Source organism: Mustela nivalis (genome assembly GCF_964662115.1).
Source record: "Mustela nivalis genome assembly, chromosome: 3".
NCBI lineage: Eukaryota > Metazoa > Chordata > Mammalia > Carnivora > Mustelidae > Mustela > Mustela nivalis.
The window spans coordinates 133,134,529-133,149,403 of NC_139022.1; the positions used below are offsets into that span (position 1 = coordinate 133,134,529).

Here is a 14,875-nt window from a genome sequence, read left to right on the forward strand (position 1 = left end):
GATGGTGTTTGTTTTAATCTCTGATACATCCCCAGCATGCAGAATCTAGTCCAATGTCTGGCTTATTGTGGGTGCTTAATAAATGTTTGCTTCATGAATGGCAAAGGACTGAAGGTCTAGAACAGGGCACCATTTGGGAGGCCTGGTTAATGTCAGGATGCATACTGTGAACGAAGCAGCAGAGAGACGACAGAAGACCCGTCTCCCGGCTCTAGCTCCAGCCTTCTGGGATTTCCTTCAAAACTATACCTTCCCCATGGCTACCTCTCAGCAAAACCCTTGCCTTTCCGGAGCACAAAATCCCAGAATCTCACGACCACTCTGCAGTGAATCAGCTGAGTAACAGGAGGACACAGGATGAAGACGAGAAGCCCCACACACCTACTTCCCTGCTCGCCTCAGTGAAATCCTCCCAAATAATTCTCACCCAGCAACCACCCTGCCAAGTCTGCTTTATCCCCAGCCTTGCTAGCTGTGCACAAATAAAGACGAGTATACTTACAGTTGGTTCTGCCTCTCTAGCTCTGTACCTTTTTACTTTTTCTGATTTGGGGAACACTTCTGTATTTGCTTAAGCTCACTAGTCTTCTTAGGAGGAGGACACAGGCAAGACGACTCACCTTGGATCCATAGAGGTAATAAGGCTGGACGTTGGCGGGTTTATCTCTTTGTGGTTCTTGGGTAAAAGGAATGGCAGTTCGGACAAAACTAGTAGAGGAAAAGAGAGGGGGTGGGAGTTAACTGGGTCCTGAGAGCATTCTTCAGGGGACACAACCCAGCCAGAGCCCTTCCTGACCAGGTGCAACCACAGTGTTTCCAGGTGGCTGTCTATAAAATGACTAAACTCTTATGACACACTCCCATTCATTCATCTGCTGTCTCCTTCCCATAGGTGAGAAAACCGTGGTGCAGACTCCCAGGCTAGCCTCTGGGCTATGGCTGCTCATAGGGACAGCGGGCAAGAAAGGGACCACTGGCTGGGCCTGGAAATGGCCTTCTCTGGGGCTCTGATCCCTCCCTTCACCCCCGGCTGGCTTCTTCAGAGCAGGGTTCCACAAACTCTTTCTGGAAAGGCCCGGATAGGAAGTGTTCTCAGCTTTGCAAGCCAGATGGTCTCTGTCACCATTACTCAAGTGTGGCTCGTAGCGTGAAGCGCCCAGAAAAGACTATAGATGAATGAGCACGGCGGGGTTCCAGTCAAACTTTATGAATTTCAAATGATTTTTCACTTGTCATCAAACTATAGTTCTTTGGATTCTTTTTCCCAACTGTTCAAAAACGTCGATAGCATTCTTTGCTCCCGGGTTGTATAGAAACAGTTGGCAGCAAGATGTGGCTTGTGGGCGATCGCTTGCAGACCTCTGCTTGAGAGGATTCAAAGTCCCAAATCGTTACAGAACCACAAGTCTGGCTTGCTAAGTGTGTGGGCTCAGGCTCCTCTGTGGGTTCCCTCCCAGCGCCTTCATTTCACTCAGAACAGACTTATTGAATCCTGGCCGTGAACCAGGCCCTGAGGGTACCGAGAGGACCTATAAACACACACACGTTTGTGGGACCTCATGGACTTGTTCTGCGGGTGACATGTCTCTCCACTTCCAGTAGGATTTGAACTTCTGTGAGGATAAGGGATTAGGTCATGTCCTCCCCTCGGTGCCTGACACCGGGCTGTGTGTGCCTACTCTGCACGAACGTATTCAGGTATGTGGATAACGTCATCGAAGTACCATCCGCTCAGAAGGCGCCATGCCTGCCCCTAGGCTGGGCTGTACTAACCTCTGCAGCACCGCCTCATTCCGCGGGCGCCATTCCCACCACGCACTCTGGGCTCCTTGGAGACTTTGCCTGGGATAGTCTTCTCCTGTCTTTTCACCTTATTTACTCCTACTTACCCTTCACATCTCTCCTCAAGCACTACTTGTCAGAGGAGGAAGCCTCTCTTGGGGTTCCCATCACTTCCCAGGCCAGATCAGGTAGCGGTGTTTTCTCTCTCATGCCTGGGACTTTCCTCCATCTCATAATTCACTCTTCCCATTTTTTTCCCTGCGTCCTCCTTGCCTGACGGCCCTCAGAGGCAGGCTTGTTCCCTGTGGCCTCCCCACCCCCAGCACAGAGACTGTGCGGACACGGGGACTCCCCGAGATGCCTGTTTCAGGAAGGGACCACTTCCCCGCCCCCCCAGCCCACCCCGGCCCCCTGCACACAGGGACTCCCTTACCGGTTGGTGGACCCGTTGTAGCAATAGTTGGGGAGGAAGTCGAAGTTCAGCTCCCAGAAGACATGGAGGGTGATGCGGCCGTAGGGGGCAGACACGTTGTGGTTGGCCTCCCGGAACATGGCGTCGAAGCTGTCCAGGGTCATGTGCTTACAGAGCAGCCGGTGCGTGAGCCGGTTGATCTCCAGCAGCCACTCCAGCTCCTGCCAGAGAGAGCCCACGGCTGCTGAGGGTGGACGCACACACCCTATATGCTCCCATGCGGCCCGCTTCATCTCACAGCTTCCTTTCCTGCGGGGGAGAGCCCTCAGGCAAGCTCCCCACGCCTGACGGAAGACCATGCAACCACATGTCCCTCTTCGGAGGAGGGATCCCCAGACTGGGTGCAGGAAAGCTGCACGCCTGGCCTAGGAAGGGGGCCACAGACCGCATACGATTCCCGTTTATACCCCCTTGGGTGGAGACATGCCTACTTGCCTTCCAGTTTCCACACTGGTGAGGAAAAAGCTTGCTTCTCAGCGTTGCAAGTAAACAAAAGGAAGGTGGGCCTGGCCGTCACCAGGGGCTATATGTCTGCTGTGCAGAAAGCTATCATAAGAGTTACCACCTGTTATGTTCTTACTACTTGGTCAGACCACATGAAATTACTGTTTTTTTTTTTTTTTTGTTAAATACCATCGAATAGGAGTAGTTTTGTGTGGTTCAATTTAATATACACCAAACAGTATCCTTGGCACTTAATGTGTCTTAACTCATTTAATGCTTAAGAAACCCCTTAATGCATTAGAGAAACTAAGGCTTGGAGAAGTTGAATCACTTGACTCCAAATCCAGGAAGCTGGGCTCCGAAGTCCATATCCTTAATCACTGTATACTACAGGACTCTTAAAACTAGCTGGAGGCAGAATGCCCCCTCCTTTGGATTCCTCCTGGGTCTGCCGGTCACAGGGTTGGTTACAAGTTGGCAAAGGTTGCAGCTGAAAGCCGTGGGCCAAGGTCTCACGTGAGCTGTGGGCTGACTGCTTGGAACCCTGCCTTCAGGCAGAGAATGGGAGCAAAGCAGACAATATGCAGACACAACAGGTCACCGCATTCGTTGGCAAGTATAAGGAGGGTGAAACCCTCTGGGCTGGCTTTAGTCCCCTGTCGTGCTGCTACGAAAAAGAATCAAAGCACAGTCTTGTGCAGAGAGAGAACCCGTCCCCCTTTGTGAGGCTCAGGACACTCCCACATTGTTGTGGTCAAGCCCTCTTTTGAGACAGGTAGGATGTCTCCTGTTTCATAGAGGGGACACAGGAGGCTCAGAGGGTGAAGTAACTTGTCCAAAGTAACACAGAGAACACAGACCACAGTTTAGTGAGTGATCCTGGGTTTTCTGCCTTCAAATCACATGTGTCTGGGCCTCTAGGACAGAGCTGCCTGGAATAAAGAAGCAATTTGCTAAGAAAGCCCTTGGAAAAGTAATGATGATTACAGTAAAGATGGTCTGACAATTAAAAAAAAAAACTCCACGAACACTGGCAAGGGCAGTGGACCAGAGGGCGGCCAGGAGGTGGGACAGCCACAAGGCCAGCTTCAGTGGCTGGGATAAGGAGCTCAGGTCTCTACAGTCGGTTACAGGACACAGCCCCACACCAGGGAATCAGTTTTGTTCTCATCGGCCCCAAGGCACCCCCATGCTGGCTGGGGTCCCAAGTGTGGCCAGGTGGAGGCCCCAGAACACACTTCCAACCTTGGAGCTTTGTCCTTCTGAAAGTCAGATGCTATGGCTCTAGACTGGGGGTGTAGAAGTGGATGGAAGCTGGCAAACTTCGACGGCTGTGGAAGCCAGCCAGCTCAGGGAAGGGGGACGGGCAGGGGCAGGTGGGATTCCTGGGGTCTGGGCTGCTGGCTGTGGCACAATGTCTGGCCAGACAAGTGTGGAGCTGCTACTTAACTCCACAGAGCTGTTGCCTCCTCAGAATGGGCTCAGTGAGGCCAGCGCTCCCGGTCTTTCAAAAGAAGGTCAAAATCTAGATTTCAGTTCTGGAATGACAGCTGGAAGAGCAAGTCTCCAGCCCCTGTGCACCGTGAAGTCGATGAAGGGCAGAGACACAGAATCACCTCTCAGCTTCGGTCTCTTGGGGCCTACCAAGCCGGACCCTCTGTGCCCATTCACTTCAGATGGGTAAAAAAATGAAATATATAAAATAAATGGAGTAAACATCAATGAGTTTACGGCATCCCGTGCACACTGAGGAGCCGTGTTACCAGGAAGATTAACTGCCAGTGAAGAACCAGGCAACAGTTTCTGTTCTAATGTTCTGTGATTTTAAGTCTCACAAATGCGAGTCAGCATTTACGCGGGAGACCGCAGGAGGGAATTCTCAATGCTGCTGATGTGGGGCTGTTGGAAACGTGGGTCCACTTCTCCCGCCACGCAACAGTTTCTGATAGGTGATCCTATCGAGGTTTCTGATAGGTAATCCAAGCCTTGTGTTGGCCTCACCGGTGTTCTTCCGGCCTTTAAATTACAAGAGGGCACTTGCCTCTAGGATGTGGAGCTCAGGGCATCAAGCTTGGCGCAGGTAGAAAAGGCCTCTCATGAGAGGTTCAGCCGCCTTCTGAGAGGGTCTCAGTTTTCTGCAGTAGAGCTGGTTTACTGGGGGGAACACAGAGAAGCAGAACTGGGGACATGAAACACTTGGTGGGGAGACTTCTGTGAAGAGTGGAGAGAGCTCTTGGACAGGAGCCAGAAAAGCTGTGTCAGCCACACCGGACTGCTGACCAGCTTTGCAGCCCCAGGCGGGCGAGAAGAACAGGGGTCTCGAAGTCAGGTGCCGCGGGGCATGGAAGGTCCTACACAGGAAAAAGGTGTGCCAGCGGGGCTGGCCACAAGCTGAAGAGAGCACAGCGCGGCTGACGAGATCGTCTAGTCATTTCTAGATGATCGCTGCCATCTGGAAAGGCTGGTGTGAGGTTGCCAAAGCTTCTGCACTTTTATTCAGATTCTTCCAAATGTTAAATGTTGGCTCAAAATTTCACATGTGCTCTGCAGCAGAAACAAAACACAGCCTGCAAGCTGCCAGCCCTCAGATTCAGTGTCGGATCTCTCCGGGAATCTATTTGCTTGACTGCGTAGGATGAGGATGGCTGACTGAAGAAATCTCTGTCACCCTCCCAGCTTGGCCTCATCAAGCTGCCTTCCCAGCTCAGGATGGAGTTTCCAAGGTGGAGGGAAGGGCTGAGGGAGCAGATTCTGCAGGCGTTTCTCAGAAGAGGCAGAAGCTTCTCAGCCAAGGCCAGTAGGGGCCTCCCGACCCCACAGGAGAGAGCATCCCTGGGGTCTCCTCTTCCTGGTCTTCGAAGGGAGTGGCTCCTCCCCAGGGGCTGATGTTCTCACCTGATAAACAACAGCTTTCACTGCTTGTTTTGATTTTGCTCTCAGCTAAAAGAACATTCAGTGCCTTTCAAGGGATGGGAAGAGGCTGTGGACACCCACACACACCCCAAACCAGTTTTTCCATGAGATATGCCCATTCATTACTGGACAGCTTGAAGATACTGATAAACAACAAAGATGAAAACAGAAAATCCCATCCCTGGGAGATGATCACTGCTAACATTCTGGCATCAACAAAGAAAAACCTGTTCCTTCCTTCCTTTCAAGAAAAATCTACTTCTTAAAATAAATCTCCCAGAAGATCATGCGCTATATGGAAGTCTCCTAAAGTAACTGACCCAGGACTTAGGTGGGTAGATTGGGGCAAGTCCTTGTAGGAAACGCTGCTGAAAACTCACCCTGAGAATATCTCATTGTAGCCCCAAATTTCTATGCTCCTATCTTTTTTTTTCCCTTTCTTTTTCTCACTTTTTTTTTCCAGAAGCTGTTATTTATTAAGTGCAAGGGAGAGAGTCATCCTTATAAAAACACTGTATGATGAATTCTAATATTCCTCCATCATGTAGACAGGGAAATGAGCCTGTAGAAATTAAGTAATTGGCCAAAATTGCCGGCTACTAAGTAGCAGGTCCAGGACTGGGACCCCAGGTCTTTTTGACTCTAGAGCCCTAGTCTGTAGTCACTTTAAAAACAAACAAACAAACAAACAAAACCACTTTGTCCATTTAAAAAACAAAATTTTTTAAATTTTGAAATAATTTTAGACTCACTTTTCTGTGAATGAAATAGCAGAGTTCCTGCATATCCTTGACCCAATTTCCCCAATGTTAACAGCTTACACAACCTTGGCATAATTATTTAAAGTCAGAAATTGACATTGGTCCCCTTCTATTAACTAAATGACACAACTTACTCAGATTTCGCCAGATTCTCCACGAGGGTCCCTTTCTCTGTTCTATGATTCAATTTGGAATCCCACACTGCTTCTGGTTGTCATGTCTTCTTAGACTTTTTCAATCACTGACATTTTTCAGTCTTCGTCTTTTTATGATCTGGATGCTTTTCAGGATTGCTGTTCATTTTTTAAATGCCATTTAATTGGGGTTTACCTGATATTTTCTCATGATTAGATTGAGAAGATGCCTTTCAGCAAGAATACCACAGAAGAATACACAGCAGGGGTTACATGAATATAGATTATTGCCAGTGTTGTTGACTTTTGATGCTTGGTTAAGATGGTGTTCCCACGGTAAAATTACTAATCTTCCTCTTGGAGTTCATAAATATCTTGAAGGAGATAGTTTGAGACTATGCAAGAATCCAGCTTCTTTTTTTTTTGTTTGTTTCTGTTTTTTTTTTAAATTTTTGAGTAATTTTTAAAATTGTGGTCAGTTTTACATTTATGTTTTTATTTTTTATTTTTATAAAAAATTCCATTTATATTTTACATTTTTAAAAATATTTATATTTTTATATCTACAATGTAAGTAACAGAAGACTTACCACTGACACCATTTTTGAGTTTATAGCTCTGTGGCATTCAGTTCACTCACATGACTGTGCCACCATACCACCACTGAGCGCCAGAACTTAATTTCCCTCAACCAAAACTCCTTACACAATACCCTTGTCCCCGTAATCACCATCGCACTTTCTGTCTCTATGCATATGACTACTCTAAGGACCTCGGAACAAGAGGAACCATAAAATGTGCTTTTTAAAGTCCCACCTATTAATTTTAGCATCCATTGCTGGATTTTGCCCACAATTGTCACTGTGGCATTCTCATGGTTATTTTCTGTTTCTCTCATTCCTCCCACTCATCTGCTTTTGAGACATTAAAATCTTCTGTTGATGCGGACTGGTTGATCAAGTTTATTCTAATCCTTGGAGAGGAAGAATGAGCAGAGAGCATCTCAATGAAGGGAGCCTGCTCCTTGCTCGTGCATCAGGATCAATGACAGGGTTTCCAGATCCCAGAGCAAACTGGAAATGTGGGAACCCTTGTTAAAAAACTAAGGATTTCAAGATGACAATAGCAGAGCAGTCAACCCAGCACAGAGCCCTTCTGACCCTATACTGCACACCCACGATGCCCACCCTGTGTGCAACCTTCCCTAGCTTCTCAGGACCTCCCCTGCACCGGCTCAGCTCTGAAACCCAAAGGACTTTGGAACCCAAAGGACAAGCAGCTGTGCCCCAGGGCTAGGCATGTCAGAGATCTCAAGGCACTCAGGAGACTAAGATCACTCTCATTCTTTTTAAGTCCCCTCCTCCCCAACCCTGTTCCATTCAGCTGGGAAAGAGACTAACTGCTTCTCTTCAACTAGCTCTGTACTAGGCTAGCAACGCCTCCAACTAGGCTTCAAGTCTAAGGAATCCCAGGGCAGAACTCCCACGGGCCCCCAGTCTCGTACCACGATGGAAGTCAGGTCCTCACTCTCGAAGCGGCTGATGGCCTGGTCCAAGGATTTATACATGGCAGCAGAGATGCGCTGGGTAATGAGTCTGTTCAAGTCGATTGATCTACCCAAAAGCTGCATGGAAGTGACGGGGAGAGAAGTTATTTAAGGTTCTCATAGGCACATGACAACTAAATGCAATACAACATAAGAAATTGGATTAAAAGCATAAAGAACATTACTGGGCCAAATGGGGACTCTATGCAGAAAACAGTATTGTTAAATATCCTGAGTATGATCATTCTATCTTGATTATGAGATAATGCCCTCATTCTTAGGACATATATCCTGAGGTATTCATGGGTAAAGTGTCATGACATCTGCAACTTACTCTCAAATGGTTAAGAAAAAGAGTTCATATATTTAAAACATAAATATAATTTAATGTTACATATATATGTATTCTTTTAAATTATTTATATATGCTATATTTATTTACTACTTATGTATTTATTTACTATTTATATGCTATTTCATTATATGTTATGTTTATAATATACATTATATACTATTTATATATTTATATACTATTTACCTATATTTTAGACACATACACACACATACACATGCATATTCATATATGGCTCTTGGCTAAGTGTCCGAGGATTATTCCTAACTATTTTATTTTTTGTACTGTATTCACGAGAAAGAAAAAAATATGTATATAAGAGAAAGTAAACCAATTGGGTAAAATATTAATGATCACAAATCTGCCTGTAGAGTATATATATATATATATATATATATTCATTATGTTTTTCCTTCAACTCCTGTAAGTTTGAAATATAAGAAGCTGAGAAAAAACAGGGTGCCTCCAGACTGTTGGAAAGGTTCAGGACAAGCTCCGGCACCCCATGCAACGTTGACATCCTAAATTCAGCCGTGAGGTCCTTCCCACAACGATCCTGTGCCCCACCTCCATCACCGGAGAGTAGCAGCTCCAGCAGCAAGGGCCTACTGCCGGCCTTTATGGGGATGAGTACACAAGCATGAGAATGCAGGGCTGGATGGAAAATGGAACTTCTGCTAATTCCCACCAGGGCACACCCATGTAGGCATCATCACAGATGCTGTGCAAATAGCAGTAAACATCTACTCGGTTCCCGCTGTGGGCACTGCGCTTTGCTAGGTGCCCAAAAAGGGTCTTAATTTTTTTTTTCTTTCTATTTCTCTTTTGGGAGATTGTCTACCAACTGACTAAGACCCCCCCAGCAGGCACCTTGTACACACCTGAAGCTCTCAGTATTTAATGTTCTATGGCTAATTCTGGCTGCAACAGGAACTGATGGCTGGATTTCCTGAGAGGCCAGAGGGAAAGCACTGAGCTCCTCCTGCTGACAGAGGTGAAGATGCGTTCTTCCCTCTCATTATTCTCCGCTTCCCTTTCATTTCTCACGGCAATGAAAACGCCCAGGGTTTCCAGGGTAACCCCTTCCTCTGCACCTAGGGCACTTCTCGGCTGTGGCCCTTCACCTGGGTCTGCCCCACAAACCCCGTGCCCCACATCCTGAGCGTGGCGGTCACGGCATCAAGGCCGTACCAGCTTCTCGTGGCTGACAGCGGGAATATCTCGTATTTTGCCTGCCTGCCTCACGTGAACATTTTAAAGCAGGAATATGTGTCTGAGCTCCTGGCAGCATTTATTGCCTCTACATCTGGGGTCAAATGTGAACAGAAAGCAACTCCACAAAAACAAACTGATTTCTAGCATGGGCTTGGCGGACGCGCTTCATTTCAAAGCCCGAAGCAGCCTGCCTTCGCTTGGACCAGCGTGCGGGCCCTGCTCAGGAAGAGATTTACCTGTTTCTGAGCGGCAGCCCCCATGGAAGGAAGTGAGCCACGGCTTATGACAAGACAAAGGCTTTAGTGGCCACGACTAGCCAGAGGTGAGCTGCAGGTGGACTGAGAAGCTAGAACCTGAACCACGGGATGTCAATGCCTCTTTATCGCTTATAAGACTGAGGCTGTGCCACACCCAAGCTCAGAAGTCCACACGGGTGGCATGTGGGGTGGAGAGTATGCGGTCCTGATCTCCAATCTCCCCGCTCACTTCACGGCTACTCTCTAGCCTGTCCCATTTGCGCTCTGGCTTCCTTAACCGTACCTGTACATGTCTCTGTTTCAGCAGTGTTTCATAGCGGTTGGACGGTGGGTATGGAATGATGACTCCATAATTCTTACATTCAGCCCTAAAACGTTTATCCAACAGGACGCTGCAAGGGAGAAAAGTTACGTAAGGCCAGTAAACATGACCGTGGATGGTTTTCAGACACCCAGCCACATCTATTTCTGACCAGAGGGTCTACTCTAGGAAGCGCTAGCTCATGTATTTCAATTACAACTGTTTTTTGCATTAGAGCAAAATGCAGATTTCTTTTTAACCACAAAGCTCAACATGAAGCATTATTTCTAAGTTGAAGACAAGCAACACAGAAGTGGAACCACTTCCCTCTTTTATTCGTTTACCAAAAAAGCAATCGAGTGCATGCTTGTTATATCCCAGGGAATACTCTGGTACCGGGGACACAAAGTTCCCGTCCTCATGGAGCTTATGTCTAGTGAAGAGAAACTGGTAACTGGATAAATAAAGGAATAAAATAGTTTCAGGGAAGAGGAAATAACTGCACGGCATTTATGACTTATCAGGCGCACACCTGCGTGTACACAGTCATTTTTAATCTCATGGCAATCTTCTGTAGATGTACTATTATCACTTTTCATACCGAGATACAGACTGCAGAGTAATAGTGCTCTGAAACTAATAAAATAAGATCATTCAGTGTTTGGAGGTCAGGAAAAGCCTCTCTAAAGCAGTCTGGCTGGATGGACTCCCAAATGCTGAAAATATTAAGATCTGGAGGGGAAGAGTGTTTCTGGCAGATAAAAGAAAAGAAAAGCTGGTCAGTATGCATAAAGGACCAGGCATGCTGGAGACCATGATGCAAAAATGAATTGATAAAATTAACCTGCGGGGGGGGTGGTGTCTAGGTGGCTCTGATTGTTCTGATTGTTAAGTGTCTTCCTTCGTGATCCTAGGGTCCTGGGATCAAACCCTTTTTTGGGCTCCCTGCTCAGTGGGGAGTCTGCTCCTCCTCTCCCTCTGTCCCTTCCCTGGCTTGTGCTTTCTCACGCCCTCACTCTTTTAAATAAATAAATAAAATCTTAAAAAAAAAAAAAAAGTTAACCTGGGGGCCGGATCACATGGGACGTCAACCACAGTAAAGAACTTAGATTTTTCTAGATGTCACTGGCAGCCATTGAAGGGCTTTAGGTAGGAAAGTGACGTCATCTGAGCCTACACCATCAGGCACAGACAGTGGCCACCAGCTACGGGATCTTACCGGGCACCTGCAATGTGGTGGGTCTGGGTGGAGATGTGCTAGCAGTATAAAACACACACTAGATTTTGAAGACTTAGAAAAAAACAAGAAAACTAGCTCTTTAATAATTTGTATATTGATTTCATGTTGAACCCATATTTTAGATATACTAGATTATATAACATATATTACTCAAATTAATTTCACCTATTATTCTTTCCTTTTTAAAATATGACTACTATAAAAAAATGTAAAATGACACTTGCAGCTCACATTTGTGGTTCCACTGCATTTCTAATGGACAGCACTGACCTGGATCATTCTTTCCCTGACGTGCTTTCTGGGACTATCCTCAGCTCTCTCAATCTCGCCCAGCCCCACATAATTTTGGAAACCACTGATCTTATAGGGAGTAGTACAGATTCAGGGGCATTTTTTCAGATTAGAATATTCTGTAAACTCAGTATGCAAAGACCCAGGGTTTGGCAAGTCTGAGTTTGTGTATACAGCATATTTGAAAGGAGAATCATCTTAGAGACACTGGAAGCCCAGCGCCCTGTTGTAACTGCATCCTATACAACCCAGATACGTGCTAAGTGATGCTAAGTGACTACTTCATGGAGGGCTGTGTAACCTGTGTCTTCCCTGGAAGTACATGCTTTGTGTACTTTCCATCATCAAGAGCTGTTCATTTCACTCAATGTGCATCTGTGTTAACAGAAACTGGTGTGTTCTGACATCAACTCCTATCTGAAGTATGTCACACCAACTCTAGCTGTCAAAGCAAAAGGAAGCAAATGCCCCATGTGGGAAGAAATATAATTTATGACAGTTGAGTAACTATTCTTGACACAACTGGTTTGTACATTGGGTTTCAGGTAAGAAGGGAGATACCTATTTTGAGGTTGTTCTTGACCGGTACTGTTATGGATTCTTGAAACCCAGGAATTCACTCAATCCACACATACTGGCACTACCAATGAGCCTCCCAACCCATGAAGAGTATCTTACCCCGACTTCTTCACCAGTCTCTTATCTGGCCTTTATATACCCATTCTTGCTCAGGACAGCCTTTCTAGTTCCTCACCCCAACGTCTAATTCTGGTTTAACTGTCATAGATTCACAGATTACCATGAATGTTTCCATCGTGGGAAGCACGCAACCTCACTTTCGTTGTGCTCTTATGGGTTTGTATTAATGTCTGATATCCTTCCTAAACTGTAAGCTCCATGAGGGGCAGCACCAAACCTGCCTATTTTCCTCTCTTCTGTATTTTATCACCCAGTCCAGGCCCACAGAATCGCCCACAGGATCGCTCAGTGGCTAAAGAAGGAGAGAGGATTTATGACAGGAAACCATGTCTCACGGGGGGCCGGCTGAGAACGCTTGCTGCTCACAGCCCCGGGACCCTCGTACCTGCCAGCCATGGCTTTGTAGTAGGCGAAGATCTGGTCCGCCAGCTTGTAGACAAACTGATCAAAGCACAGGTTCACCTGGGGACAGGGAAGCAGGAACGTCAGCTGTCCGTGTCTAGCTTACATTACACGTGAGACGCAACGGGATTGCTGGGTGGTATTGTGTGCTGTGGGGCAAGACACTTTGAATAGCAAAAAAAAAAAAAAAAGATTCCGGAGTTAAGTACGTTAAGAGGTTTGGTCCCTCACTTTCAAGGCCCTTAGGCAAAGAGAAGGCAAAGTCCAAAGAGCTGTTGGGGAACAGCCCTCCTCGGGGAAGGCAAGATGGCTCTTCACACCCTGTATTCGCTCACATCGTTCCACCCATCCTCTCTCCTGCTGGACTTCCTCACCTTTCCCTTTCACTCTATTTGCCCTTGCTTGACCAAGGAAGAATCGGATGTCCTTGGAAACGGAAAAATCTCTTTTTTCCAAACTTAAAGTTTCATTAAAAACGTTTGGTTCTTAATGAATACAGGATGCTTGTGCCATTTCAGCGACTTGTCACATCGGTGGCAGACCATGAGGCTTGGGTGAGACGTTCATGTCGGACATAGGATCAAAACGAAACCGTCCACAGAGGGCAAGAAGCAGCCAAGGCTGGGGCTTCGATGAGCCGGGGCTGCGTGGGTGCGGGGCGCCATGGGACTGCCCAACGGAGCCCATTTAGGTGACTGATCTTCCAAATTCTCAGCTCCAGAAAGTTAATTCTTTATCTGAGGGGCTCCTGTATCTCTGATTTTACACCCCAGATGTTATTCTGAACATGCAACCCAGAGCTATGTGCAGCTCTGCCCTCATCTGCAGGGAACCAAGGCCTCTGCTCTGGATTTTGTGCTTCAAGGGTCCCCACTGGGCCATCCTCCAATTGAAGAACCTACAGAGTCAAGGTGGGGGTGCCCACTCATACCCTAAGCCTTGAGAGTCCTTGCCCCAGAAGCCCAAGCCCCTTACAGGCCTGTCTGCTATTCTACCTGGGATCACCCCTGAGGGTGAACCCCATGGCAGGTGTCGGGAGTTAGCTCAGGGGCCATGGTTTGTGGGCAGCGGTGGCAGCCACAGCTTGGCTATCCACACCCATGCACACGAAGCCCTTTGTCACGCAGGATAGAGTTGGGGGATAGAAAGAGAAAGGGTGCAGGCCACAAGTTGGGGGTCTCAATGTGTACTTTGGCCACATGCCCTCGAAATATTACCCAGGGCCTGCCTGGTTGTGTGCTTTCTTTCCATTTATTTTAAAAATCTTACTTGGCCACATGACACTCTAGATCTGTTTTGTTTTTCACCTGCTGGAGAACACAAGTATATAAGATCATGTCAGAACATGAAGTTGTCAGAGCTGAGATGAAACCCATTCACTGGTCTCCTGGAATCTCTCTTCCCAACTCTGTGCTTGGGAGAAGAGATCTGTATCGGGGCCCATGAAGATCTTTAACTCCCATAGAAATCGGAGGCTAGAGAAAGCAAGCAGCATCTCTACTAGATCTCCTTTGAGATACATAAGCTGTCAGACTAAGTTGGTGGCGAAACGTTCATGTCTTTACTTTATAAACAAGAATGTGGGGCGTCTGGGTGGCTCAGTGGGTTAAGCCTCTGCCTTCAGCTCAGGTCATGATCTCAGGGTCCTGGGATCAAGCCCTGCATCAGGCTCTCTGCTCAGTAGGGAGCCTGCTTCCCTTCCTCTCTCTCTGCCTGTCTCTCTGCGTACTTGTGATCTCTCTCGAATAAGTAAATATTTTTTATTAAAAAAAAGAAAGAAAGAAAGAATGTCATAAATTTCTATGACATTTTCACCTTATGGGCCTCAGTCTGTGTTTATATAGTCCCATGCAGTTAAGCCGAACCAAGACTACCAACCCAGTTCCCAGAAGGCAAGACTGAGAAAGTTTGGTAGCCATCACTACTATTGGCCTCGTGCTTCTGGTCCTTGCACGTGGCAGGGTTGTACTTCTTTGCTCCTCTCTGAAAAGGAGGTGTGGTCATGAGACTTGCTTTGACCAATGACATGTGTCATTTCTAGGTGGAAGCTTTAAGTACCAAGAACA

General features: G+C 46.9%; 1 protein-coding gene across 4 annotated transcripts in view; it reads right to left on the reverse strand.

Annotated features, from left to right (window-relative positions):
* The window catches only part of CYFIP2 (cytoplasmic FMR1 interacting protein 2), a 124,791-nt gene that overhangs the window by 53,444 nt on the left and 56,472 nt on the right, over positions 1-14,875 (reverse strand). For all 4 annotated transcript variants that reach the window (XM_082725025.1, XM_082725023.1, XM_082725026.1 and 1 more), the window contains 5 exons: positions 12,793-12,869; positions 10,160-10,268; positions 8,011-8,130; positions 2,216-2,415; positions 621-708 (listed from right to left, as the gene is read on the reverse strand). In XM_082725025.1, coding sequence (XP_082581151.1) covers positions 621-708; positions 2,216-2,415; positions 8,011-8,130; positions 10,160-10,268; positions 12,793-12,869 — 594 coding nt within the window. The remainder of the gene's footprint in view (positions 1-620; positions 709-2,215; positions 2,416-8,010; positions 8,131-10,159; positions 10,269-12,792; positions 12,870-14,875) is intronic.